Here is a 27,945-nt window from a genome sequence, read left to right as displayed (position 1 = left end):
TTCGCTTAGACCTTCTATCACTTTCTAAATCGATAATCCTGCGATCAAAGCAATGAAAGTGTTTGTCAAAGTCATTGGAAAAAAGAAATTTCTAAATTCCATTTTATTTTTCAGTTGCTGTAGTCTCTTGTGATATCACAACTCATCCTTTAATTCACCTGTATTTACTTCCATCATCTCATAATTAACGTGAACTCCCCCAAATTTATAGAAAACATAACAAGCACCATTGGATAGACATATACAACAGAGTAGAACGTCCTGTGTCATCTCTCAATTTAAGATTCAAATTTGAAGGTTTGGCCTGCTTTCAATGTAATATACATTATTAGCAGCATGTCTGAAATGGTAACTTCCAAGAGTTCAAATTGTATTAGTGTTTTAAAAGAGCACATCGAGCCACAGCGTTGTCAAATAAGGTCTTTCTTTCACCCTTAAAGCAAGAAATTCTACATAAACAAGACACAATCTCAAAGAAGTTGCAGCTACTTGCTCTTTTCTGGACATTATGTAGAATCCATTTAATGAAAAATGTAAAATAAAATACAGAAAGTGAGTTTGAAATATCCTAATGTTTAATGAAAGGGTGATGTGCTGATCAGCAAGAAAGAGGTACAGTAAAACTACGAGGGAAAGGGGGAGAGAGCTTCATACTCAAAACATGACTGTCCATTTCATCTCCAATACCATCCAGTCCAGGGGAACTGCTGCTGTACCCTTGAGCACTAGCCGTTGAGTGTCAAGTATGCCAGTGGAGGGCTCGGGGAGGGGGCGCAAGGGTACTACAGAGATAAGTGTGCTGTTGATGTCACAAAGAAGTAAAGGAAACGTAAGGGAAAACCAATTCCATCTAGTTTTAACTATATCCCTCTGATCAAAGTTCAAAATGGAAGCACCCACCACATGTGTTGGGCTAACTGCTGGGCCTTATTGGGACTTCCACTTTCTTACATCTGGGGGTGGATAGGTTCTGTTTTTTTGTTTGTTTTTTCCTTTTTATGTTGGTTTTTAAACCCTCTTCTGAGTGCACTCATACTGCATAGAGTTCGTAGATCTTCTTGGCGCAGTACGCCAGGGCAGCCAGTGCTATCGTGTTATGGAGTCTCTTTCTGTGGATGTCATCCCTGCGTACCAAAACCACAGGCGTCGAGGAGGTGAGTGTATGCAGGGGCAGCCGTGAGAGTTTTTGGCTGTCGTATTCCACCTGGTACTTGCAGCAGGGGTCAAACTGCCATGAAATTCCGTAGAGGGCAGAGCAGGCCACGCTGAGGGCGCCGGCAGGCAGCGCTACATAGCGCGAGTATTCGACGGGCAGTGAAAGGGGCGTCAGGAGGCACGCAGCACCTGACAGCACGGCCGTCTTATGCAGGCAGTTGCCCACAGTAATCCATCGAGCCGTCTCATCTCCGATGCGTGTGGGCTCAATAACAATGTATTTATACTGGGCCTCCAGTGCCTGCTCCAACTCGTACTCAAACTGGTCCTGTGCATTCTCTCCATTGTAGATCTCATGCACAATGTAGCAGTCTGTCGCCGCCATCACTCCCCTGTGCAGAGAGAGACATACAGCAAGACACAGTGAGAGAAAGCAATCATGACTTGATCAACAAAAGGCTGGTTAACCAAAATATACATCACTTCATAAGTGAGATGTGATGTGAATGTGTTATTTCAACATGTGGTCTCACAATGAAATCAAATCGTTGTTTATAATAGTGTGTCTGTGTATCAGTTGCTGTGTTAATTTTGAAGTTTGTTAGGAGTTAGTTCTATAACTAAACAATTAAAACAACAGCAACTTTATAACAACATCATCATATATTAGTTTATTGCTTTTGTTGTTTCAAAGGAACAGCGTGAACTGTTATGTCATATCCTATCTTTGTGTCCTACATATTCAGTGTCTACCTCCCTTTATAAGTTTTAGTTATTTAATGTGCAATATAAACCAAGAGCTCATGCTATATTCATGCATATAAACAACTTTAATATTCCAAAGCTGTTGAACTACATCTACATGCACTGCACCCTGCAGTTTTCTACAAGTCTGTCATTATGTGCTTTGTTTGTCTGTTTTCTATTTGCACTATTTGTTTACTTTTGTCTTTACTAGTCTTTGCACTACCTAGCACCTGATCTGAGAGAAATGTTAATTTGTTCAGCTGCATGCAGGATGTGTTTGAATGTATGACAATAAAAGTTGAGTTGAAATAAAGGCACAAACTGTATTGAGTTAATCACAATTTCCAAGAAAAAAACAATAATTGGGTATGTGATCCATTCTCACTGTTAACTTGGGTCTGTTAAATGTTCATTTAAGTAGATGGCCTAGGTGATTGCTGGCCCATTACTAAATTTTTATGAAGCCCATTTCATGATAAATCATTTTAGGAGTACTAAAACTTGTTATGCATGCAGCACTTTCAGCCTTTTTTAACTTGTTTTTAGTCACTCTCTGATTTGTTATAACAAGGCACTCTACACTGCCAGCCATAACATGAGTGTGCAGTGCAGAGTGTTCCCCTTGTGTAGAGCATTTCAGTGCTTGACCTCTAACAGTACAATGCAACTTAACATTTGATAGGATTCATTTTTTAGATTGTGCTTAAGTTATACTTTATTGTGATTTTTATTATTACTATTCAGATCCAGAATAAAGACTGAAACACAATTCCTAAATTTAGCAAAAAATACGTTTTCAAAATTTAAAACCTGCCTTAACCTTTCCTCCGTAGTTAAATAAAGAAATAATGTCGTAGGTTATTCTAAAACTCCAAACTACCGCTTTCCCTCGAACTTCTCATATATCTTTGGTAACGTGGGGTCGGTGTCATCACTCTGAGGCCTTCAGCTCTTGTTGACAAGCAAACCTTAACGACTAACCAGCTAACAACACAGCGGCTGTCCTCTGCTACAAGAAAATCGAGTCACGGGGTACAAAAAAGTAAGGTAAAACGCCTACTGGTGGTTTTTTTTTTCAGGACCACCATGCCACGGACATTATGTTCCTTTGCGTCAGTTAGATAACACGGGCTAACTCGCTGCATTGTGGAAAGTTGGATGACTGAAAGCTAAGTTGTAAGCAATCTACTTTCAGAAAAGGTCGACAAACACAGCAGTTAGCTCAGTAGATGTTGTTTCATGTGTTAGCGTGAGTACGTCGCACCGATAAACAGCTAAACACAACTTTTCCTACAGGTGATTTGTCTGCAGGTGAAAAAACCAAAACATCACATGAGCAGCTAGTTTGTTTCTTTGCTAACGTGAGCTAGCTGTACACGTTAGCATGCTAACATTAGCTAACCACCGGTTAAAATTCAGACTTGACGTGTTGGCATTTCACTATGAACCCAAATGACGCGCATGTTTGAGACCTCTTCAATGAAGACGGCAAGAAAATTGTGCAACATAGGAAAAATAAACGCTTTAACAGCCAAGATGTAGAGTAACTGACCTCTCCCTGCTTACTGGGACACCGCGCCTCCTTCCCAGCGACGCCATGTTGGAGATACAACAGTGATTGCAGTTGACGTATGAAAGCGCATACACTTCTGGGTAATGTAGTGTGTCGATGTAGTGAGAGCGCCACTTGAAATGTATTGTAGACTGCAATTCCCATTGTGCTATACGGACAGAAGACCTTGCGTTACGTATTTTATAATAGCCCATGCAAGTTTGAGAGGTCAGAGCATACTCTAATTAAACCCAGTTCAAATGAATTCAAGCGTGCATGTTTGTAATGTAAATTATACACTAAATATAGCAAACAAAACGTCAGTTCAGCCATTCGGAAGGGAGAGTGCATGCATCAATGTCAACTGACAGTATGATGTAAATGTAACAATGTGTAATTTAGGCATTAAGTTTTGTAATAATATTTGTGTTTGGTCTGCAGACACCTTGCTACTCACCCATATTTTGCCCTCGTGCGCTCTGCCGCTGAGTTCCCCTACACCAGTTTAAGCTGCCCGTCCGCGTGCTGAAACCTGACACGCTGTGGATGTAACGACTATAATGGCTCCGGTCAAGAATGTGGGATCAGCTGAAACTAAGCGCTCTGAAAATGACAACTGTAACAGTTTCCAGGCAAATGAATAACGCATCGATGCGTCTAATGGTTGAAGCCTCCAAAGTAAACTAAATTGTAGACCATGGCATCCATACAGCATTTTGAATTTTTAATGATGTGAATGAAAATTGCTCGACCTGCAACTGGCCAGAAATGTGTTGAAGAAATCATGTCTGTTAAAATCGTAAACAATCTCTGTATCTCATTAAGAATAAGACTTTTTTAAATTTAATCACACTTTAATAAATCAAGATCACAGTGAAGATGAAAAGCTAATTTCCCAGTGAATCTTGCTATATTTTTTGTCATTCCAACCACTGCCACTAGGTAGCGCCAAATCCACTCTGAAAAACGGAACAGCCGCCTGTGATCTCCATTGCGTGATGCTCTATGTTTATTTTGTAGAAATGATTTTGTTTAAGTTTAACAGCAAACATGTACAGTTTAAGGTATTCATAATCTCTGTGGACTTAATAAAGTCAGCTAATCAGATCAAATACCAGCACTGAGAGGTCTTTAACTTCCTAAATAACTTCTAAATTTTGTCTGCGGTCTATTTTCTCAAAAGACAAAAACTCAAAAAATCTTATTTCTTACCTCATGTAAATTGAGCTATTAAACTTCTACTGTTTTTTTTTTTTTTTTTTTTCGCAAAAAAGAGCTAATAACAGCTAAAGTTTTAAGTAAGACAACGATTTATACATTGTAAAACATGCCAACATAAAAATTTCCGAGACATTTTGCTGAAAATTTATTGATAGACAACAACCAAACATAAGTCTCCATCACAAAACAACAAAACAAGGGTTGTTACATTTTGGCGCATTTGGTGGAGCCATCAGTTCAAAGCTTCCTTTCAGGCAAACACACAAATATGAACAAAAGACAAAAAACAGGTGTATATAGAATAGAATAGGTGTATCACCTAGAGAAAAAATTCAGAGTGGAAGGAGTTTCCTGTTGTAACCTTTAAATGATGAAGCAGACAGGGGGTCTGTCTGCACGCTGATGATTATCTCGACAGTGTCGAGTAACCTGAGGGATTTTTCTCTACAACACTTTTGATTGTCACCAGCAAAACACTCCCAAAGAGCCAAAAGGGAGATATCAGTAAACCTGCTTTTGTCAGTAAGTTTTCCTTCTTGATGACCTTTTTTATTTTGATTCATCAGCTGGCGTAAGAAGCCATTATAGGAAAGAAAAATCCAATGAAAAGAAACAGTGTATACGCTCCTGGCCACATTTCCCTGCCCAGGGAATGTTACAGTGCAGTTTCATGATGCTGGTATTCAACCATATCCACATCGAGGGTTTAAACCACACAATGATGAGCTTCAGACTCAGTTTATCACATGTTTCTGTAACATTTAACACACACTATGGACAGAACTATGACTCAGTGTTTTCTCTTTGGTTTAAAAATCCCTGCACCAGTCCCTGATCAATTCTTGATGTAAATAACAAACAGTGAATTCCTATTACTGGGCACAATGAGAGTGGACATTTGGAATGTGGGGAAATAACTTTTACTCCACAATTTTTTTAAATGACCCGTTACCCAATAAATGCATTCCTAAGAGTGTGATTACCTTGAAAAAATAACTCTTTTCAGAGAAAGATGTTTGAAAAATAAATTTAGCATTTGAAATCTACTCAACAAGGAAGGGAGCAAAATGAAAACAAAACAAAAAAGCAGAAGAATATCAAGAGGGCAGAAGTCATCACAGTTGGAGCATCAGTGTCTCCATTGAGACACCACTGGCAGCCATCTTGCAATGCTGCCTTCAGCTTCCAGTGAGGGGAGGAAACGGAATTTGCATCCCAAGATGTGAACCACAGCTGGTCACAATCATTCCTAACTCTTCACTTTCAGACAGTGGATTGGAGGGTTTCTGTCTCAGTGAACGGCCTTCAGATTTAGTTAGTTTATCTGCGCGTGATTTTTACAACCTGTGACTGGCTGGTGCACTTTCCGTTTCTTGTTATTGACAAACTGATCCCATCATTCAGCTTATAGACGTCTTTCCTGTGAGACTGCTCGTCTCTGGAGTCATTTTAGGTCATGTTTAACATTTCCTGGATGGTCCTTTTTGAATATTGGCCTGTCACTCCAAAGCATGCTGCAGCTCAGTCTGCTTCCTGAGGAGTCTTTTTCTCCGTCTTCTCTGTAGCAGCAATGTTCGCTCATTGATAAATATGTTCAAAGTACTGAGGCTGAGGGTTCTCTTTGACATATTTCTGAATGTACCAGCAGGTCAAGTGGGCTTTCAGATCCTCTTCCACCACAAAATCCATGGCTGCCTGCCATCACAGAAAAAGAAACACACATCAAACTTGTTTTCACAGGTACTCCAGCTGGATCAGATCTTTGAAAAAGAGCTCCCCTGCACATTTTCACATCTTTCAGGAGCCACAACAAAGCTGATAAGTTGTAAGCAACAAAGATAATTGTTCTTTGATAACACACATTGTTAAATTGTGCTAACTCAGAATGTTAATAATTTTTCCTCAGAAACCTTAAAGAGAAACTTCCTATCTCTTTATTAGGATTGAGTTATTCCAAAAGAGATTTTACCTTGGCCAAATGTTTGGCTATTCCTCTTCCTCTGTATGCATCAGGAACTTCAGTATGCTGCAGATCCACTGTCTTCTTCCCCACATATTCATACAGAAGAACTGCTCGATCATGGGATCCTGAAGGCAGAAAGAAATCAAAGTTCATGATTTGTTAAGTTTTTTTCCACCAAAAAGATTATACTTACCTTGCCTGTGCCTGTCAAAATTTTGAGGGTCACCCTAATAGGGATTCAGGATCAGTTTGGTGCAGCATTAATCTAGTTTTGTCAAGAACTGCTGCAGTGAGGAGAGAGCTGAGCCTGAGGGTAAATGTTTTGATTTACTTATTGATCTATCTTCATGACCTTTGGGTTGAGCCTGAGAGAATTAGACTGCAGATACAAGCACCCAAAACAAGGGCCTGAACTCAGCCTTAGGGATAAATTAAGAGGCTTAGACATCCTCAGGCCAGTCAGAGTACAGCCATGATATACATTACTCCAAAACCAGTTCAGAAAGTTTGAGGAATTCACCCTTCTTCCAATTACTCTATTGATTAATAAAAAAACAAAATTATCTGACTAAGTCAAACACTAAACTGCATTTTTTAAATTATTATTTACATGTATAGCCTCTCTCCTGCAGATTAGCTCGGGGCTACAATATTGATAAAGTTGCTTAAACAAGTTGCAGTCTAGTAGTCTACATATCAATCAACAAAATTGATACAGAGTGAGCCAAGAATGAGTGCTGAGACACAAAGAAGAGCGTTTGTGTGGAAAATAGTTGGTGTAGCAGAGTGGAGAGAGTGAGTGATAAAGATCTTTGTTCAGGAAAGAATGACTTTACCCACTCTGCTATAAACACACCTCAGAGCTTACATGATCACTCACCTGGATATTATATACACATCAATACATCTGTATTCTTGTGTATCCTAAACTATTATAGTCAAAGTCTAAAAAGGTTGTTAAAGGGATCTGATCTTTACGGTCATCTTCTTTTTATTTAATCATAAACAAAGCATTTTTTTTTAAATGGGGAGGGCTTTCCAGAAGAAGACTGAAGGAAAAGACAAGCTTACAAAGTTATAGGTGAAGACGTTGTGGCCTTTTTGAACTTTGAAACGAAATAAAACCAGAATCAAGCCTTGACATTTACGACGTGTGAAACTCACAGTGTGTTAGTGTTTGAAATGGCAGCTGGATTCATCACTCGAAGCTTGACGTCGCTGTTATCTGTTAGGAAATCTGCAGCAGTCTGTGAGCTAACATTAGCCTGTTAGCATGCTAATGTTTACATGTTGCACTCACCGTTCAGTCTGATGACAAACTGCCGGCGCTTCCGGTCGTGTTCTACCTGAATCTGGGAGCTGTTCGGGTCCAAAACATTGGGCTGTGCCGCCTGAGCCCCCTGATCCATGGTGGACGATGACTGATGTGATGCTAACCCGAAATGGCTACATGAAATGATGAACAAAAACACTCCATCCAACGAGATCAGCTGTGAGGTCACGTGACGCACAGCCAATCAGCGCCGGCGTACTCGAAGAAGAGGAATAGTTCGGATAAATACATACAAAAGGAAGTTATTCCCTCAAAGTTTATCATTTCTCATGCTCAGAGTCCAGGTGGATGAGATTTTGCTTAAAAAAAATCACAGCATTGTTTCAGGTGAATAAAATGGTTACCCCCCAGCCTGGAAGAATCCTGGACACAACATGAGGTTTGACTCCCACTCCCCCCACTCCTAAAGCCAGCAGGTCTAATGAGGGTGAGTTATCTTTAATCATCTTCACTTGTGACTAAAAAGCCTAAAACACACAAAAGATATCTAAATGAATTCTAAACGTTCCTATCAGAGAGTAAAAACTAAAACAACAGAAAAACATGTCTATTGACTCCCTAACCTGCTAAAAAGGAGGAATCAAATAACACTACTCTCTCTTACACTGCTGTTAAATGTAAACTTAACATTCAAATTCTAACAAATAATCAACCCATCTAGCAATCAGCACCACTCACATAATTTGCTAATCTAAACTTCAAACTACACTTTTCACTTCTGCTCTGTTGGGAATGGCAGAAAAACAGCCATGCTGTGGCACCAGCATTGATGTCCACCTGCACCCAATCCAGGAGAAGCAGTTCTGCTCATACTGGCCAATCAGAAGCCGCACCTGCATCAGCACCTGATTTACCAGCATTTACTGGCTCCAACATACCCAAGATACCCACACTTTACAGGGGAGGAGACAGAGCTGCAGAGCTACCTTTGGTATGTCTGTGTTTGTTTTTTCTTTGTTTCATTTTATAATGAGGCTGTGGATCATATGGGTAAGTTACATTCAATGACTATAACTATTCAATCTTTATTTGGTTAAAAAGATAGAAATAAGTAAAATACCAAAGGGATCCATAGGTTTCTATTTACAAATTTTCAGATTGAAGTAAATAACTAAATAACTTGAAATTTCAACACACTTTAAGTCTGAGCTTGATACAATGATTGTACTCTCCATATGAGAGTGTCCGATTTCTAAATAATTTTTGAATTAATGATGAATAAGTAACTGTTAATAACTGACTGTTTACAGTTTGGCGGTGAGCTTTGCTTCCTCTATCTACAGGCTGTAAGATGCTTTTCTTGGCCAGCCATTAAGATTTTGCTAGCACTAGTTTCACTTTATGTACAACTTTTAAAAGTTATCTTTAAAAAACAAATTTACTTCAAAATTCAGGATTTAATTTTTGAAATTATATATAAATATATATTTTTTAAAAAATGCATCCCTAATGTAGCCCTGATCCTCTGTTGTACCTCTAAGTCTTTATATTTAAAAGTTTCACCTGTCCATGACTAAAGCATGACTGCGGATGCTGCTTTGGTGATAACACACTTGCCTTTCTCTCTTGTTATTTATGCAGTTTTTAAGATTTAGTACAAAATTATAAACGTAAAGCTTTGTAGAGTCGTATCTGTATGGAGATGTAGTCAAAATTATTCAGTGAGGCTGGCTCAGGCTATGAGCCTTTTTCATAATACCCAGACCTGCTTGTGCCCCTGTTTGTTCTTCCAATCCTTTAATTTCTGCCTCTCATTACATAAACTTTCATCTTTGAAATCTTTAAATAATCAAACTATTTTTCACTTACTATTTATTATTTCATCTACATACACTGTTAACTAAAGGACCCATTAGTTTAGGCTCTTCATGTTACATTGACATTTATTTTGAGAGGACAGGTGAGGTCATGGCACAGTGACAGGTGTTTCTGTGTGTCCTCAGAGCGACCAGAAGTTAAATCCTCCTCACTTTGATCTCAAACAGCTCCTTTAATAACCCTCTCTCTCCTGTGTGTGCCTGAATTTACTCAGATAAAACCAACACTTTGTCTTTGCAACAACCTGATAAAATATGTGGCAACTCCTTGAGATTTTCAGAAGGTACGCCAAGTTCACTTAAATTACAGAAGCGTAATCCTGTTAAGCCCGTGGGTTAATCCTGCAAACTCTTCTGGAGTTTGGGATTATGTGTGCGTGAGTGTGTGTGAGTATATCTTTGTGACACTGCTGCAGACCTGTTTGTGATTTACTCTCTCAAACTGTAGCTGCACTGAGAATAAGTATAAAAGGGTCAAAATATCACCCTAAGGTTTCTATTTTATTGAAAATTTTCCTTTCTTATTTTTTATTTATTCATCCTTTTTCTCAAAATGATGTCCAAGGCACCAAGGTGAGTCAAAGATATTAAGCTTGCCTTTTGAATGACTTTTATTCCTGAATGGCATTGCTGCTTTTGTGTCATTGCTTCTGGAAGTGGAATTACTTTTTTCCGGTTTTGTTGTGCAGAAAATTCAAGTTAGCTTCTTTTATTTAACCATCACCATGTTTCTACATGAAGTCTGTGGGCAATAAATTCTGTCTTAATTTGGTTGAGACTAATGTGGTCTGAATGTTTTAAAGCCTCCACTTTTGCACAATCTTGCTAAAGTTTCCTGGCACCTTCTTGCTAACTCTGGGCGTTAATTCTCTACATAAAAATAAACATTACTCCATCCTTCAGAGGTGTCCAGCCTCACAATCAAAACCACTAGCAGGGATGTGCAAAAAAAAAAAGAAAATCAAAGCAAAGAGATATACAAGCATGAATGACAGTTTTACACATCAGTTTGAAATCTAAACTTTACAATCTAAACTCTCCGTAGCACACTGCTGTCTTCAACTGCCCTTATGTAACAGCGCCAGGTCTGAGTGTGTAAAAATAAAAAAGTGCAGATAATCTCTGAGCAACAGCAGTCACTGCTGACACAGATGTTTATGAGCTTCATCATATTTCTATGAATATGGAAAATGATAAGTAATGACTTAAGAATTGTTTGTTGACAATGGTTGTTGTGTTGCAGGTGGCAGGAGACCCAAGTGAACTCTAACAGCAACAAACCTGCACAGAAGACCACAGGAAAGGTGAGCTCCTGGTCCACACAGACACTCAGATGAGCTGGTTTGATTATTTGGTGACAGCTGTAACGTTTCTTAAATTATCATAATCTTTTGCTGCTTTTATTTACTTGTAATTGAGCTTAAATCCATCTGTATTTACTTTTGTCTCGATATAGCCCCTCAAATATAATGTTGCCTTTTGAAGATCTTTTTATCATCCAATGTGCATTAATTGATAGCTTACATTATTTTGCTGTATTTTCCCCTTATCTAAGTAAATATTTTTCACAGTGTCAAGAATAAAATCAATAGTTATAAAAAATAGAATTAAGTTAATGTGGGAAATGCAGCTCAGTGTGCTCTGCATGAAGGGAAAGAAATCCTCCAAAGCCACTAAGTGAGATTTACATCATAAGGATATGTGACCTGCACATTTTATTTATTTATTTATTTATTTATTTATTTATTTATTTATTTATTTTAAATAAACAAAAGCCAACATGCAGTTTTAAACAGTTAAATTCACTCACTGAAGTCTTTGCTGTGGACATTGTAACAGCTTGTGTTTTGGCAGCTCGAGGTCATTCCCTTTGCCTGACATCAACCCTGCAGCAGCGGTGTCAGACGTCAAAACTAACTCCAGAAACAATCCATCTTCAAGCTAATGGTCTTGTTTGCTTTGGTAGTTCATTAAGAGGCATCAATATTAATCTAAGTCTGTAAGCAGTCTTAACTCTTCACTGAGGCTTTGAAATGAGAGGAGAATAAATATCACAATAGATGTGTGTGTCACAGAATGGAAAATTAAAACCAATTGGATATAGAGGGATTATTTGTTAATAAACAACGGCGGATGCGCGCGCAACTTGGGTGCAGAAGCACTGCGGAGTATAATGGTTTCAACCGATGTGGAGGAGATAACCACCAAAAAACACGTTTTTTAACTTAATGTCATCAATTTGACGGACGGCAAAATACTTCCAGGTTTGCTAAATAGCAGTGAGTGGACAGAAGAGATCCGCAAGTGGACAGATAGCTATGAGGTAGACAGACGTTTTTAGCAGAGAAACCTAGCGTGTACCCAGAGCGGAAACACAACAGTCAGTCGATGCTCATAACTGCTTTATCCGTGGAAACTTATCAGACTGTGACATACCAGGAAGTAAAGATTGTTTAATAGTACTCCCTAATTTTAATTTGGTCATAAAATCTGTTTCTGTTAATCATAATTTATAAGTTCACTCATTATTTACTGTCCATATTGAATCCATGTTTGGTCAGCACCTCAGCCCCAAATCAACTTTTTCATTAGGTAAGCAAAGTCAAATCAGTATTTTGAGTATCAACAGTTATTATTGCTTGTTCGCAGTCAAACCTGGTTATCTGAGGTTAGATAAAGAGCACATTTAATTACACACAGGCAGACGTCACTGGTGTATCAGTGTAAAGTGTGACCCTGTTAACTGGTGACTCTCGTCCGTTAATCCGGCTGCCGTCCATGCTGCCGTCGGCTGAAAGTCACCAGTTAGCAAGGTCGCTATTAACGCCGAAACACCAGTTGTGCTGTAACGGTCGAAACTTGACAGAAGTTGCCTCTATTGTGTAATATTGTTTTTGACAGCTATCCACAGAAAAACCGTACATTTTGATGCTTCTAACAGGTTGAATTTAGTGTTTAAAAAACGCTAACTCGTCAAAATGAATGGAGCTAAATGCTGCTTCTGCCGTCGAGATGCGTGCGCATTTTTATGATGACGTAGTCTAACCCCTCTTTACTGTGAGAAAAGTAAAATACAGCTCCTCTAACTAAACCCAGATTTTATGGTTTACCGGTTGGTGTTGAATTAATCAACAATACCTGAAAAACAGATTCCCTGTCTTAAATCTTCTTTCAAAGTGTTTTAAGATCACATCTTTCTTTTTAACATCCTCATCTTCCTTCATTAAAGCTCATGCAAACTGTAAAGAGTAATTATATGTGTTATATTGTTCTATTGTTGCCTCTGATTTCATTAGAGCGTGTGCACATTTTTCTGGACGTGCATGCCCCGTGCTTTGATTTATATCTCCATTAATGTCTGGAGATTAGGTCGAAGGAGTTACGATCAGCAGAGTGGCTCCGTCAGGCCTCTTCAGCCTCCTCATTGATTCCTGTGTCTCCTCCTCCGGCCTCAGATTGATGGCCTCTGCAGTTGTTGAGGTTGCATCTTCTGAGAATATAAAAGCTGCACAGAATGTGATGGCTTTCCAATGTTCAAGTGTAATTAAGTTTAATGTGTGTGTGGTGTGTGTGTTTGTTTGTCCTAGTGCGGTCACAGTGTCGGTCAGATGGTACTTAAGCAAATTAAGAGCTCTTGTGAGGATTAAAAGGTTTCCTCCAGTGGTGATTGGATTGTATGTATCAGGGTCCAAGTTTGGGTGAGGCTTTATGTGGAGGTGTAATGTTTGATATTTCGGTTTGATCATCTTCAGGTTTTGACCCCACAGAGCTGTCAGTTTGTGATTTATTTTCCCAGATAAGCAGCGTCTGCTCTGGCTGTTTCTTTCTCACAGGACGCAGCAGCCTCAGCAGCACCTGTGAGCAGTGGAGCCAAACAGGGCAGCAACAGTTCATCTCGCCCCGCAGTGAGACCTGGAAGGAGCAGCAGCCTGGGCAGAGGTGTGGAGTCGTCTGGAAGCGGCAGCAGAGCTGGAGGCAGTTTGAAGAGAGGCAGTCAGCAGAGTCTGGTCAGCCAGCAGGGCAGCAGAGCGACATCTCGCCCTGACAGAGCAGCTCTACGCCTCTGCAGCAGCCGCAGCTTCTCCTCCCTCAACACCTCCTCTCTTACTGCTGCTCCATTCTCCCGGAGCAGCCGCTCTCTGAGCAGACTCGACCAAAGACCCAGCAGAGATGGTAAGTTCACTCCCTATCTTTAATCTATCAATTTTTGTTCCTCTTTTTCATTTTCAAATCATCCAAAAATTTGTCAGACTTTCCAACTCATGCATCTCCTGAAATTCTTGCATGTGCTGCATTTTCTTCCTCTGAAGAAAGTAAAACTTGTATTCTTGCTGCTGTCTCTGTCACAGATTCAAATCAAACTGCAGGAAAAGGAAAAAATACAGAAAACAAACCCCAAAGCTCAGGCCAGCAGATCAGGTTTGTTTCTGGGTGTTTCTCAGAGAGTATCAGAGGTTTTGAGTGTGTCAGTGTTAGTGATGTGATAACTGCTTTGTTCATGTTCCCGTCACTGAAGGCCTAACACAGATCCCTGTCAGGGTGATGATAGCGAGAAAATGAAAACATGCACCTCCTCAGAGACAGCCGAGTCGTCATCCTCTCTGGTCTCTGCGTCTGAATGTCATCATCACTGCAACAAAGTCAAGAAACAGGTCAGTTTACGTCTTTAAACTGCTCTCAGAGTAACAGCCAGCTCGCACTGATCCAAAGAAGCTACATGAACCAAAATGTGGGTTCAAGTTAAGCAGATATATTCACGTACTAAGGGTAACCACAACAGATGTTTATGGTTAAAATAAAACTTGAATCTTGTTTCTAAAGCCCCCAGATACTCACCTCTCAATCTAACCCGTGACACTAATTAAAGACATCTCTTTTTCCACAGAGTAGAGATGGAGTGTACACGCTCCTAACCTCTGGGATGAGACGCAACTTGGTCCATGCCATGTTGAAGAATGTGAGGCCCGGCTCCACACCTGACGTCACATGGTACAAACATTTTGATAATTCATTCAACTTTGATGTGTTTAAAGTATGGCTGTAAACTTCCAGGAATTTTCAAGATTGGAAACTTTTCATAGGAATTTTTAGGAGAATTTTTATTAACTGTATTTATGTGGTAATAACAACAACAATAATAATAAATAAATAAATAGATAATAAATACATTTTATTTGTGAATGCCTTTCAAGACACGCAAGGCCACCTTACATCACAAGTATAAAAACAAGAACAATCAATTACATAAAAACAACAAACAGCAGAATTGAGGACGTCAAGGTCAACCAGAATAAGCTATGAGAAACAAATGAGTTTTAGGCAGGGTTAAGAAAGAGGAGAAACATTTTGGTTTGTCTGATTCAATCTTTTTAAATGGCATAATGAATTAATTTTTAGGGGAATTCCCTTATCCGAGCGTAACTCTCATGAATACAAGCAGAAATATTTGTCATAAGTAAACATATAAAGCAAACATCCCTGATACTTGTATAAATGACTCGAGTCCATTTTTCAAACTGTAGAACTTTAATGTTTCTTTCACAGAGAATAAAAGATCATTTTGGATCACATTTTTAGTGTTTTTCTGTATTTTTACTGCAGTTATTCATGTTATCCACTACTCTGAGACATCGTTCACAGCTAAAAAGAGTGTGAGATAAAAATTTAGTGGTGATTTATGGAATTTGTGGTCATTTGTGGTCATGAACATGACAGGAGGGTTAAAGAGGGAATATAGTTTTTCTTATGCAGTGTCTCAAGAAGCTTAAATCATGGCAGATATTGTAAAATACTTCTCGCCTTCTTGTATTAATTCCTCGTGACGTCTCGTTAGGGCCTGTTTGAAACAATGACCCAAAAGGTAACAAACAAAAAATGTGATAAAATGTACTAAAGACTAAACAATCTTAATATTCCTGATATCTGTGTTAAATGGAACGTTGAAAAGGGCACATTATTTATTGTCTGTGGGACTGCCCTGAGATTCCAAAGTTCTGGACTGAAGTCATGAAATATATTTCTCACATCACCTTGAATACAATATCCAATTGTCCTATGTTTTATATTCTTAATTTGTACCCAAAGGACTGTGTGTTCAGCAGCAAAGAGAAGAAAATTACAGACTTATAAAGGCTAGAGGCTTGATTTCTCTTTGATGGAAAGATGTTAAGAGCCCCTCCATTGATAACTGGCTAAAAGAGATTTGGAACCGCTTTCTTGCATTCTTAAAGAGGTGTAAAATTGAGAAGCTTTGGTAATGTGGAGGGGATACGTCTTTAACTGTGTCCAATTACAGATGCTGCAACCCATTTTTTTTTTTTTAAGGGATGGGGGGGATTATTTAACAGTTTGATGGATCTATGTTACATTATGTTTTATGTATTTTGTCAACTTGTAAAAACCCAAAAGACACATGTTCATTAAAAAAAATGTAATAATTGGTTGATAATGTAACAAAAGTGCTGAGCCGGAAATGTAATAAAACCCAAACTGTAAAAACTGACCAGAAATGTAACAAGTTGTTACATGTGGGCAAAAAGTTAAAAAGTTACGATGTTATACCACTGAACAATGACGCTGATACTAGGTTTAAAAAGAGGCAACAAGTGTCACTAAAATACATAATCGAAATGACTGATATTTATTTTCTGCACAGAGGGAAAATCTGACCTTGAAGAAATGAACTGTGGGTAAAATTTAAAGTTTGTCTCTTCCCTGTCAGCTCGGCCTCAGAGCAGCAGCCTCTCTCACATCAGCCTGACAGTCTGAAGAAAACCCAGCACACACACAGCTCGGCAGAAAACTCTGCAGAGGAAACACAAGACCAGCAGAAAGAACCCAGTCTGCAGAGTCCTGCTGATAAAGACCCATCTACAATCACACCCCCCTTCTCCCCAAACCTGTCCCCCATTGAGCCTGCACGAGCTGCTTCCTGTTTGGTTGAAGTCAAAAAGACAGGTGAGGTTTGCTCACTCATCGAGGTTGAATCTTGATTCTTCTTTTCCTTATTCAAGAGCATTTGGGATTAATATGTTAGGAATAGATCCAGTGAAGAAACAACACGTACTAAAATGATTTTTTTGCAGGTGAATCCTCAACAATGCCGTCAAACGATGACTGTTTGAATAAAGAGTCAAACATGCAGAGGGAGGAGAAACAAGTCTCACAGCAGCAGAAAACTTGGACTCTTGTCAAAGAGGTGAGATCACATTAGATTGTTTTTACGATGAAGCACTTTTTTCCGGTTGAGTCAAAAAGTTTGAAGAAGAAAAACAACACTCTTTTGAAAGAGAAAAATATAAATACTCAATGACATTTTATCAATTTTCTCCACAGCTTGAGCTCTCACAGAGAGAACTTTCTCGACTTCAGATCTTAAACAGGAAGTTGCAGGATGAGCTTCGACAACAGAGGGAGAGTCATTCTCCTCCACAGGTAACATGCTCAAACATACGTAGTTAACACCCCCTGATGTAAAAGCTGCCCTGCGTCTGTCATTTCAGCATGCAAAGCTGAGTTTATCCAAGTCAAAGCTCCTTTTCCTCCTGCAGGGCGATAATCTTTCAAACGGATCCCCTGAACAAGCCCTGCAGCGGCTCCAGAAGATGAACCATGACCTCCGCTCTGAGCTGGAGGCTCTGAAGAGGAGTCAGGAGGAGGCCAGAGAAGCTGAACTCAGGCGAAGAGTCGACCTCCTGGCTCAGCAGGCGCAGCTCCTGGTCACAGGTGACGCCACGGCTCTCGCTCAGGCTCATCTGGAGCAAGACCGCCGACGGTTCCAGGAGCAGCGGGTGGAGTGGGAGCGCTGTGTGTCCTCCCTGAAGAGTCAGCTGAGTGCTGCTGAGGAGCAGAAGAAGGAGGCGGAGGCTTGCTTCACACAACTGCAGCAGGAGGTGCAGGGCTACCACAGTCTCCAGGAGGAGGCCGAGCGTTTGAAGGAAAACCTGCAAGACATGAAACATCAGCTTCAAGCCAACGAGGAGGCGCAGGCTCAGAAAGAGGTTCGTCTGGAGAAACACCTCCTGTTACTTCAAGCCAGTCAGGACAGGGAGCGGAGGAGTCTGGCTGCCAGCCTGGCACAGGCAGAGAAACACTCACAGGAGCTCCAGCAGAGACTGGACCGGGCTGAAGAGCAGGTGGGGAGCCTGAGCAAGACTCAAACCTGGACCAAGGAGATCGAGACAGCTCAGCAGCAGCTCCAGGAGGAACTGACGTGCACAGTGTCAGCTGTGCAGAAACTCCAAGAGGAGAGGAAGCAGCTGGAGCGACGCTGTGAGGAGCTGCAGAGTCAGCTATCAGAGGCAGACGGGGAGGTGAGCCGGCTGCAGAGCCGCCTGAAAACAGACGAGACGCACTACTACAACCTGGAGCACTCGTATGAGAGGGTTTGTGAGGAGCTGCAGGTGGTTTTAGGGAAGTTGAAGCAAAAAGAAGCAGACACTCAAGAAATACGAGAGGGTTACGAGGGGCTCCTAGACAGGAAGGAGCAGGAGCTGACGGAAGTCCTGCTGAAGATGGAGGTGTTGGGAAACAGCCTGGAGGAGACGGAGGTGAAGCTGAATGAAACCATTAAAGCATGTACCTGTTGCTCCTCTCAGCAGAGAGATGAATCCTCAGGAGCTCAGAACAATGACCCCCTCAGGACCAAAGTTGACTCGATTGCTGTCACAGCAGGAGACGACCCGGAGAGGTTCATGTCCGTGATTCAGACTCTTGAGACCAAGCTGTTTGTAACAGAGGAGAAACTGAGGGACATCATGCAGAGACTGGAGGAAGAGCAGGGTCACACCACCTGTCAGGACCCCCACCTCTGCTCCCAGCTCACCCAGAGCCGGGCCAATGCCCAGCACCTGAGTCTGCTCCTGCACAGCCAGGCCAAGCGCAGCCAGCGCTTCGCTCAGGTGACGGAAAACCGCTGCAGGATGCTGCTGGGCAGGTTTCAGGTGGCGCTGAACATCGTACAAGCCTGCAGAGAGAAGCTGCAAACCAGCCCCATCAATATAACAGAGTTCGAGAGGCAGCTAGCCAGTGCTGCCGCCTGCCTTCAGCAAGGAGAGAAGGATGCAGAGAAACAAGTGCATGAAGCACGAAACGCAGGCAGAGGAGAGGACAAGATCCTGAATGACGAAGCATCGCCGGAGAGAAAACCTGCAGAGGAAGAAAGTGTTGGAAAGTGTTTAATGAGGGAGCTTTTTGTGATAGAGAAAATGGTTTCAGCCCTTCAGAGTCAACATGGACTAATCCACTCAGAGCCAGGAGAGCCTGAGGCGGGGTTTGCAAACAGCTACAGAAACATCATCTCACAAAGACTAGCTTTAATATCAGACAGGACTGCTCAGTCTGGGACAGCAGACGGTGAAAACAGTGAATCTTTAGAAAGCAGCATCCACAGAGTCTGTGCTGAAGCAGAGCTGACGTATTCTGCCTTCAGACTCCAGCAGCAACATGAGAGCAGCACAGACACACAGTGTCAGGGAGCAGAGCATCAAAGGAAGGGTCTGGGAGACATCAACCCGCCTGAGCTGGCTCCTTATGAGGGGAGAGGAGCTGAAGGAGCTGACGCCAAAAAAGCAGACCCTGAGTGGCTACAGAGACTGATTCCGCGGCTACAAAGAAGAGCTGAGAGTTTACGCCAGCTGTGCCAGGAGACTCCTGATGGCGGTGCAGCAGAGGGCAGTGTGGACGTCAGCATGGAAAACGCTCCTGTAGCAGACTTAAACAGGATGCAGGAGCAGGTGAAGATGGTTTATTTATCAGAGAGACTGTTCTTGGATTTCGAGCATCAAAGTGTGAAGTTAAAAGAAAAACTCCACGCTCTGTGCAAAGACAAAGATATCTTATTAAAGAAAGAGCAGGAGGCTTTAAATCACACTCTGTGCCAGCTTCAAGAGGACAACAATGCATTAAGAGAAGAGCTGGAGCGGGCTGAGCTCAAGATCATCTCCGTAGAAACCGGGAACCACAGACTCCTGAAAAACATGCAGGAGATCGAGGACTACCACGAGGAAAGGATGAACAAGCTGGAAGCAGATTTTCAGGAGAAGATAACAGAGCTGCAGCAGATCCACGAAGAAGAGATGAAATACCTGCACGGCTACTACACCAAGTCCTGTTTGTTTAAGGAGACGCCGACTAAAACCTGCAGTGAGGCGGCTGTTGTCAGTGACTGTTCCTCCTCCTTAGCTGAACAGACTGTGACGAAGAAGAGAAACAAAGAGGAACTCCGAGAGCAGAAGATGAGCGCAGATTCAGAAGATGGGCAGGTAAAAATACACTTTGTTTATGCAGCAGAAAACTGTGTGTGGAAATACTGATGTTACTAAAGCTCCTGTGAGCTCCTACGTTAAATGTTTATGTTGGGTGTAGGCCCCCTGTGATGAAAATCTCACCTCTCTGGAGGAAATGCACAGACAGCTGATCAGTGACCTACAGCGGCAGCATGAGCAGGAGGTGGAAGCTCTTCTGAAGGAGAAAGACCAGCTGCTGCAGGAGGAGACCGCCGCCACCATGGCAGGTAAAAATAAAAAACTCTGTGAAGTATGTAGAGATAGTTATTTGTTAATGAAAAGATGCTTCAAGAACAACTTTACACTTTTTCTCAGTTGCTTTGGTTCATTTCTCAGATCAGAATTGAAACCCTCAAAACTACTTGTTCAATCTTCACATCATTGTGTCACTTGTTCACATTGAAAAAGCAGTTTCTCATTTCTTTAAACAAGTTGCAAATGGTACAACTCTCAGCTGTTTCCTACATTATCAGCTGCTCATGTCATGTTGATCAAAATGGATTATCATGGGTCTCTGTTGAATAGTTTCACCCCCACAACATTTAGTCATTGATAAGTCTTTACATTCAAAAAGGTTGAACAAGTTGTCATAATATGTCAAACAGCTTTCCACACATTTCCATCAGACTTTTTCTAAATTTGTTTAGATTGGAAAATTTCTCCCTGGTCAGTCTTGACTTTATCTAACAAATGGAAATGTGTGAAGCATCAGATCAACCAATGATCAACCAGTTTTCTGAAATAGGTACCGTCAGTATGTCTGTGTACTTTCCTCTGAACAGACAGTGGAAACACATTTCCTGTAAATAAATAAAGATCTATCAGACCTGTGGACCATGTTCTCTATCATCAGCTCACAATGGCCAAAGTTGGTTAAAGGATTCAGCCAAAAGTTGGGAGAACAACTGTGTCCTCAATCATTCAGACTTTTTGTGGACAGAGAAGATCTTTGTTGTGATGTGGATGAGAATCTGTGGCTCAGCAAACAGGAACATAAGGAAGTGTAGGAAGACTGCTCTGACCTGTAATTCCCAGTTTCCCTAAAGAGACTGATCTATGTTCACATATCTACTTTTTTTTCTTTGTGCTACGCAGCGCCTTCTTCTCCTTTGTATCAATGATGGGGTCAGTCAACAAACTACAGCACAAGCAGTGAAAGAGAAAATATGAATATTGTCCAGTCTCTTGTTGTAATCAATCTCCCACAGACAATAAGATGTAACTTACAATTTACAATAACCGTCACCAAAACTTTAGGCATAGTTTACATCAGAATGTCCTTTCAGAGAAAAATGTTAAATTGACAACATGACTCAGCACTTTGACTGTCCTATCCATACACACTGACACGATGACTCGTCATTCTGATGCACTGACACGTTCACTGACACATTTACTTTTGAGAGATGAAGTAAGGATTTTGAGAAGGAGACTGGCTTCTGTAGGTAATCCATGGTGTTTTGCTATTTTTACAAACTGTTTTGAGAAATGCACTCACTGTTTTTCAAATGGCGAGGATGATTCAAGAAATGTACCAAAGCAACTGAGAAACAGAAGCATATGTTCGTCATGAAAAGTCTAAACACATGAATTTACTCAAGGTAAACAACAATGCTTCATGTTGTTCCTCTGCAGCCATTGTGGCGATGAGGAGAGCTCACAAACAGGAGCTGGTGAGGAGTCGACGCTCTCAGCACATCAAGGAGAGCGCTGACATCACACAACTGCACGTGGAGCACGAGTGAGTGACTTTTTCTCCTTTCACTGCGTTAGTTTTATAGTCAACAGCTGGCTACATCCTGCTGCACGCTCACACCTCGGCCCTTTCAGTTTGAGGATTTGAGTCAATTTCCCCACAAGTATAAATTTATCAGCAGCGATCATTTCTTCCTCTTCCTCTTCTTCTTCTTCTTCTTCTTTGCTTTCTTTATTCTTCTACTTCCACGTCTTTTCCTTCTTCTTTTCATTCTTCTTCTTCTTCTTCTTCTTCTTCTTCGCTTTCTTTATACTTCTACTTCTACGTCTTTACCTTCTTCTTCTTTTCATTCTTCTTCTTCTTCCTCGCTTTCTTTAGTCTTCTACTTCTACGTCTTTTCCTTCTTCTTCTTTTCATTCTTCTTCTTCTTCTTCTTCTTCTTCTTCTTCTTCTACTTCTCTACTTCTTCTTTCTTACATGGTGCACTTGCTCAAACATTGTTTCTTTCAGTCATTAACCCCACTGTTTTAAGTGAGTGTCTTTTTTGTGGTTTGTCCAAGAACATTTTTCATGTTTTTACTGAGTGCAGGAGACTCAATGAATTTTTTTTTACTTTTTTAACCAGTGTTAATTGATTTTTTAGCATTGATTTCTCCAGCCCTGTTTTCATCTGTAGTGTTAAGTAAAATGAGAAGAACTAGAAAAGCACTCAGAGAGCACAGACCTCCACCAAGCATATTGTGATTGTCACCAACACTTAAGTCCTACTTTAATGTTATACTCCCCTTCAGCAGACTGTCTGCTACAATTCGGTGTTAGTTACAGATTTGTTTGATAATTTGTTTCTTGACAGTGTTGAAAATTATGATGACCCTGTACATATTTCATATTCTGGATCTTGGTATCCAGAATATTGGCAGGATCTGGATCACACTTTTACATCTGTCAGAAATTATGGTGACCTTGTCTTGTATTGTTTTGCAAAGCAATCTGACCATTTATGGTGGAGTTAGATACACATATGGTGGAAACGGCCCTATCTCACAATGATGAAGAATCCTTTAAAAAAGATCCTAGATCTAGACAATGATAAAGAATACTTTAAAAAAATCCTTGATCCAGACGGTGATCCGGATCACCTCCAAAATTTAATCACTTCTTCCTTTTCCCATTTTAGACATTTCCTAAAACTTCATCAAGATCCGTTTGTTACTTTTTGAGTCATGTTGTTCATAGACAAACAGACAAACTCTCCCAAAAACACAACCTCCTTGGCAAAGGTAGAAATGTCTATGCTGACTTCAGATTATTAAAAATCGCACACAAAAAAATCTTCTTCTGTTGCTGCTTTGCGCTGCAGGAAGGAGCTCCAGATGCTGCAGAAGGAGCTGGAAGTGTTGTCGGTTCAGCACACTCAGAAGTGTCTGGAAAACTCCCAGCTGAACAAAGAGCTGCAGGAGGAGAGACAGTCATCCATGCAGTACCAAAGAGAAAACCAGGAGCTCAAGAAGAAGCAGGTAGAAACTTCTTGTGGAGTGGATCAACACAAGAATATTTTCTATTTCCAAAGCCACTTATGAAACTCACCTCTGCATCTTCTTCCTCTTTGAAGAGAGAAACAGATGAGGTGACTCAGCAGTATTTCTCTCTGAATGGGAATCAGCCGGACGTCGCCCCTCAAGGAAGCGACTTCTATGAGATGGAGGTTTGTTTCTTCAAAGGTTTTTCATAATCTAAGGTGATAAACTGTACTTCATTTGTTCATGAAATCATAACACTGCCTCCTTGCTTTGTTTGTTTGTTTGTTTGTTTGTTTCAGGTGATGCTGAGGGCCAGAGAAGCAGAAATGCAGTTCCTCAGACAGGAGGCTCGCTCGTTGAGGGAGGAGCTGAAGATTGCTCGAATGGTATAAAAACACACGTGGTTAGTTAAAGGAGATTTGATCAGTGAAGGGAAAGGGTGATTACATGCCTGGCACCTCTATATGTGTGTGACAGGACAAACTATACGCTCAGAACAAGCTCAAAGCTCTCTATACGAGCAGTCCAGATGAGCCCGATCAAGACGTCAACAAACAGCGTGAAGATTTCAACCTCTCCACTTTGTCTCCGGACAGAGACGCTGCAGCTCAGAGCCTCGGTGAGACACTTGATCACAAAAAATGACCTTTATGTCCAGTTAGTTGAGTGGCACAAACACTGGAATCACAGAGGAGCCTATTTTGAGACAACAAAATCACTGCACTAACACTCCATTTTAGTTGAGAATTGGAAACGATTAATTTCTTAGAATTAGGAGCCGTTTCCTTAATCGACTCTCCCTCTGCTTTTTCTTCTCTCCTCCCGTTTCCTCAGACGACACCGTGACACACACAAACAACGCCGCTTTCCCAAAGAAAACAGAGAAACCACCCCTCAGCCGTCAGATCAGAGGACTGAGCCCACAGGTAGAGCTGCACTAAAATGTGAAGCCAAATGAAGATAAGGAGATTTTATTCCTTCTCCTGTTTCTCATATTTCTGTTTTTCTTCTGTGTTTTCAGAGTTTAACTGAGGGTCTATCCGCCCAAGAGAGAATGAAACTGTTCGAGTCGTAGGATCTACTTCTGTCTTTAATCACTTCAAACTGTTTTTATGAAAAGCTTCAGAAAACGTTATTAACACATTGTACCACTAGGTGTCACTGAACACACCACAAGGCTCCATCTGAGGCTGTCATCACGTTCAGGTTTCTGTTTTAAATCTTTAGCAAAGGAAAAAAATAAATCAAAAAAAGAATTTACCAAACATATTTTTGCTGTGAAATAATGAAGAATCATTTTTTTAATAGGCACATTTTTTAATATAGAAAAAAAAGTTTGTAATGTTGACATTAAGACATTGTACTGTAACATTATTTAATGTAAAAAGACAATAAAAAGATTAATTCTTATTTTCCTTTTGTACAATCATAAAAAAACAGTCCATATGTTTTTGATATTTGAAGATTTAAGTGATAAAACTGCTAAATGTATGAGCTCATTTCAAAAACTTCATCACTGGAATAATGCAGTAGATAGATAGGAAGGCCAACACAACAAAGAAATATGGTTTTCGTAATACATATCTGTGTGAAAAAAAAAAGTTAAAAAAGATGTAGAGGATGCTAACAATTTAGCCAACATGTGGTTAAAAATAATGAAAATAATAAGAAACCTGTCCCAGCACTTATTTACAGTTTTTCTTGGTTGATTTGGTACATTCATCAAAAAACAAATCATCCTCGCCGTTTGCAAAACAGAAAGTGAATTTCTCAAACGGTTTGTACAAACATTAAAACACCATGGATCACCTGCAAAAGCCAGTCTCTTTCTCAAAAATTCTTAGTTCATCCCTCAAACGTAAATTTCTGTGTCAGTGAACGTGTCAGTGCATCAGAATGATGAGTCATCGTGTCAGTGTGTATGGATAGGACAGTCAAAGTGCTGAGTCATGTTGTCAGTAAAACAGTTTACTCTGAAAGGACGTTCTGATGTAAACTATGGTTTAAGTTTTGATGACAGTTATTGTAAATTGTAAGTTACATCTTAGTGTGTGTGGGAGATTGATTACAAGAGACCGGACAGAAGTCATATTTTCTCTTTCACTGCTTGTGCTGTAATTTGTTGACTGACCCCATCATTGATACAGAAAGGAGAAGAAGGAGCTGCACAGCATAAAGGGAAAAAAAACAGAAGTAGAAATGTGAACATAGATCAGTCTGTTTAGGGAAAACTGTTCATGCAGTGCTGTGGGAATTACAGGTCAATGCAGTCTTCCTACACCTCCTTATGTTCCTGCTTGCTGGGCCACAGATTCTCATCCACATCATAACAAAGATCTTTTCTGTCCACAAAAAGTCTGAATGATGGAGGACACAGTTGTTCTCCCAACTTTTGGCTGCGTCCTTCAACAAACTTTGGCCATTGTGAGCTGATGATAGAGAATATGGTCCACAGGTCTGATAGATCTTTAAGTCCTTTACAGGAAATGTGTTTCCACTGTCTATACAGAGGAAAGTACACAGATATACCTGCGAGTTGATAGTTCATGAGGTGGACCTTTAAGTTACCAATAACCAAATGTTGCGGGGGGTGAGACTATCCAACAAAGACCCATGATAATCCATTTTGATCAACATGACAGAAGCAGCTGATAATGTAGGAAACAGCAGAGAGTTGTACAGAATCATTTGCAACTTGTTTAAAAAAAAAAGAAAAAAGATTTTTTTTTTGAGTAGCACAAGTGACACAATGGTGTGAAGATTGAACAAGTAGTTTTGAGAATTTAAATTCTGACCTGAGAAATGAACCAAAGCAACTGAGAAAAAATGTAAGTGCTCAAATTTCGATTTTATATCATCCATACAACAAAAACAATTCATATATTTAATATTTAACATACACACATAAATATTTAGCTTTGTTGGCACTGCCCCTCTTAGTTTAAATATGCAAAAACATCAAAATACCCTTCCCCAAATCACCATGCAAGTTTTGATGTTGCTCAACTACCAGCTCCACCACAATCTAAGACTAACATGATGCTACTCACGGTAATTTAACATTTCCCAGTTGTTGGTCCTCCAGGTTATACCAACCACCCAGTGTGAGACCTGGATTTCTGCTTTCAACCAGCTGCAGCTCATCTTGCAGTGACAGTGTGTGACTTCTGATGAACCTGAGCCCTCAGCTAATGAGGAAGCTGCTGAAGTAGAGAACTGATGTCCTGGACCAAGCTGAACACACACTCACACACCTCATTAGAGCAGCATTGAGCCTGCACAGACCCTGCAGGTGACAGCAGGCTCTCTAACAGCACAAAGTCGTCACACAGGAGCAGAGTCAGGTGATTGGAGGGTTTCAGGGCAGAGATACATTTTGCAATCTCCTCTCAGCGACTGTTCTGGTAACTACCACTGCTGAATATGGTGTTGACATTTAAGTATCGTGCCTCATGTTACCCAGAGATATGATACAGCTTGCCTGAGTTAACCTCTACATCTTGACATGCATAAACCCAGGATCACCTCAGCTTTTATTAATGTGTTCATCAATTTTTGTACATCATATGTCAAATTCATGCTATAAAAAAATCTAAATAGTTGGTCTTAATGTCAAAAACTCCAAAGCTTCCTGTGTAAACCATTCCTCTAAGTGTTCGTAGTGAGGGCTTCATCCTGATGTTGATCTGCTCCTCAGTGTCGTATTCCTAAAGAGGAATATCACACCTCATTAAAACCCAACACTTTCCCCTCCCTGTGACTGCGGCGTGTGAAACTGCTGCCATGTGAGCTGACACCTTAAAGAGCAAAGCTGATTCTTCATGTTTTCCATCATGGATAGAAGTCTTCGCCTTTTTGTCCTTGGAGCGCCCATAAAACAAACACGCACACAATGTCTGCACTGGTGTTTTCTGTTTTCCACTCTGCAGGTAAGATTTCCAGACATAAACAAGAGCAGAGAGTGAAGCTGGACGAATGAATACTGTACTGAAGGTGAAACCATTTTACCAGAGCTCACTCACTGATGAGTTGTTCAGCAGATATCTTATAGGAAATCCTTTCTTTTAGTTGTATAAAATGTTAGTTAGTTTTTCTGTTGATTTACACCAGAATGATTTTCAAATAAAGGTCCCATATTCTGCAAAAATCACTTTATTAAGTCTTTTAGTGAAATTTGTGGGTCTTTGGCTTTCCTCCCAGCCCACAAAATGTGATATTTAATGGCAAAACCTGTACTCAGTAGTGCTTGTGAATGTAAAATCCTGATCTAAAACAAGCTGTTTGATTTTGGGGACCAACGTCAGCGATTCCTTTTTTGACCAAGAGGGAGCAAGTCTGACCTGATTGGTCCATCAGAGCAGATACCCCCAAACCCCCTCTCCGCTGCCATCACTGCCATCAATGCCATCACTGCTCTGTTTTTGGCCGTAAACAGCCACGTAGTTCCACGCACAAGCTTCCCATCTCAGAAGAAGACAAGACTAAGTGTCTAGAGTTCATTTATCAAGGAAATGTTCCAGCTACACTCAGTAAAACTGTGCATATGTGTGCTAGTCACTTCACAGCCGACTGCTTTTCCAACTTTGGACAGTACAACAGAGGACTAGCAAATAGACTGGTCCTGAATCCAGGCACATTACCAACCATCCACCAAC

At 40.6% G+C, this 27,945-nt stretch overlaps 3 protein-coding genes across 3 annotated transcripts; 1 reads left to right on the top strand and 2 right to left on the bottom strand.

The window, feature by feature from the left end:
- Positions 1 to 87: 87 nt before the first annotated feature.
- On the bottom strand, positions 88 to 4,078 carry tmem11 (transmembrane protein 11). Its single transcript, XM_074695873.1, has 3 exons — positions 3,912 to 4,078; positions 3,455 to 3,623; positions 88 to 1,547 (listed from the first exon to the last, which is right to left on the bottom strand). The coding sequence occupies exons 1-3, from the start codon at positions 3,913 to 3,915 to the stop codon at positions 1,031 to 1,033; spliced, it is 690 nt and encodes a 229-aa protein (XP_074551974.1). The 5' UTR covers positions 3,916 to 4,078; the 3' UTR covers positions 88 to 1,030.
- A 741-nt stretch (positions 4,079 to 4,819) lies between these two features.
- On the bottom strand, positions 4,820 to 8,150 carry natd1 (protein NATD1). Its single transcript, XM_074696675.1, has 3 exons — positions 7,939 to 8,150; positions 6,645 to 6,763; positions 4,820 to 6,370 (listed from the first exon to the last, which is right to left on the bottom strand). Exons 1-3 carry the CDS (start codon positions 8,045 to 8,047, stop codon positions 6,254 to 6,256), a joined length of 345 nt encoding a protein of 114 aa, XP_074552776.1. The 5' UTR covers positions 8,048 to 8,150; the 3' UTR covers positions 4,820 to 6,253.
- Positions 8,151 to 8,741: 591 nt separating this feature from the next.
- On the top strand, positions 8,742 to 24,670 carry LOC141809339 (uncharacterized; the record flags this gene model as incomplete). Its single annotated transcript, XM_074696326.1, has 18 exons — positions 8,742 to 8,902; positions 11,032 to 11,092; positions 13,622 to 13,961; positions 14,138 to 14,207; positions 14,305 to 14,440; positions 14,674 to 14,777; positions 16,510 to 16,745; positions 16,874 to 16,986; positions 17,124 to 17,222; positions 17,339 to 20,050; positions 20,154 to 20,301; positions 21,710 to 21,815; positions 23,131 to 23,287; positions 23,383 to 23,475; positions 23,590 to 23,676; positions 23,768 to 23,909; positions 24,125 to 24,216; positions 24,312 to 24,670. Coding segments are annotated over 18 exons (4,911 nt in total), but the record flags the coding sequence as incomplete, so codon positions are not given.
- Between the last annotated feature and the right edge of the window lie 3,275 nt (positions 24,671 to 27,945).

The sequence above is a fragment of the Halichoeres trimaculatus genome, unplaced genomic scaffold (assembly GCF_033239565.1).
Source record: "Halichoeres trimaculatus isolate MK-OKI-2021-1 unplaced genomic scaffold, fHalTri1.1 fHalTri1_scaffold_20, whole genome shotgun sequence".
NCBI classification, from domain to species: domain Eukaryota; kingdom Metazoa; phylum Chordata; class Actinopteri; order Labriformes; family Labridae; genus Halichoeres; species Halichoeres trimaculatus.
This window is presented reverse-complemented; position numbering and strand designations above follow the sequence as displayed.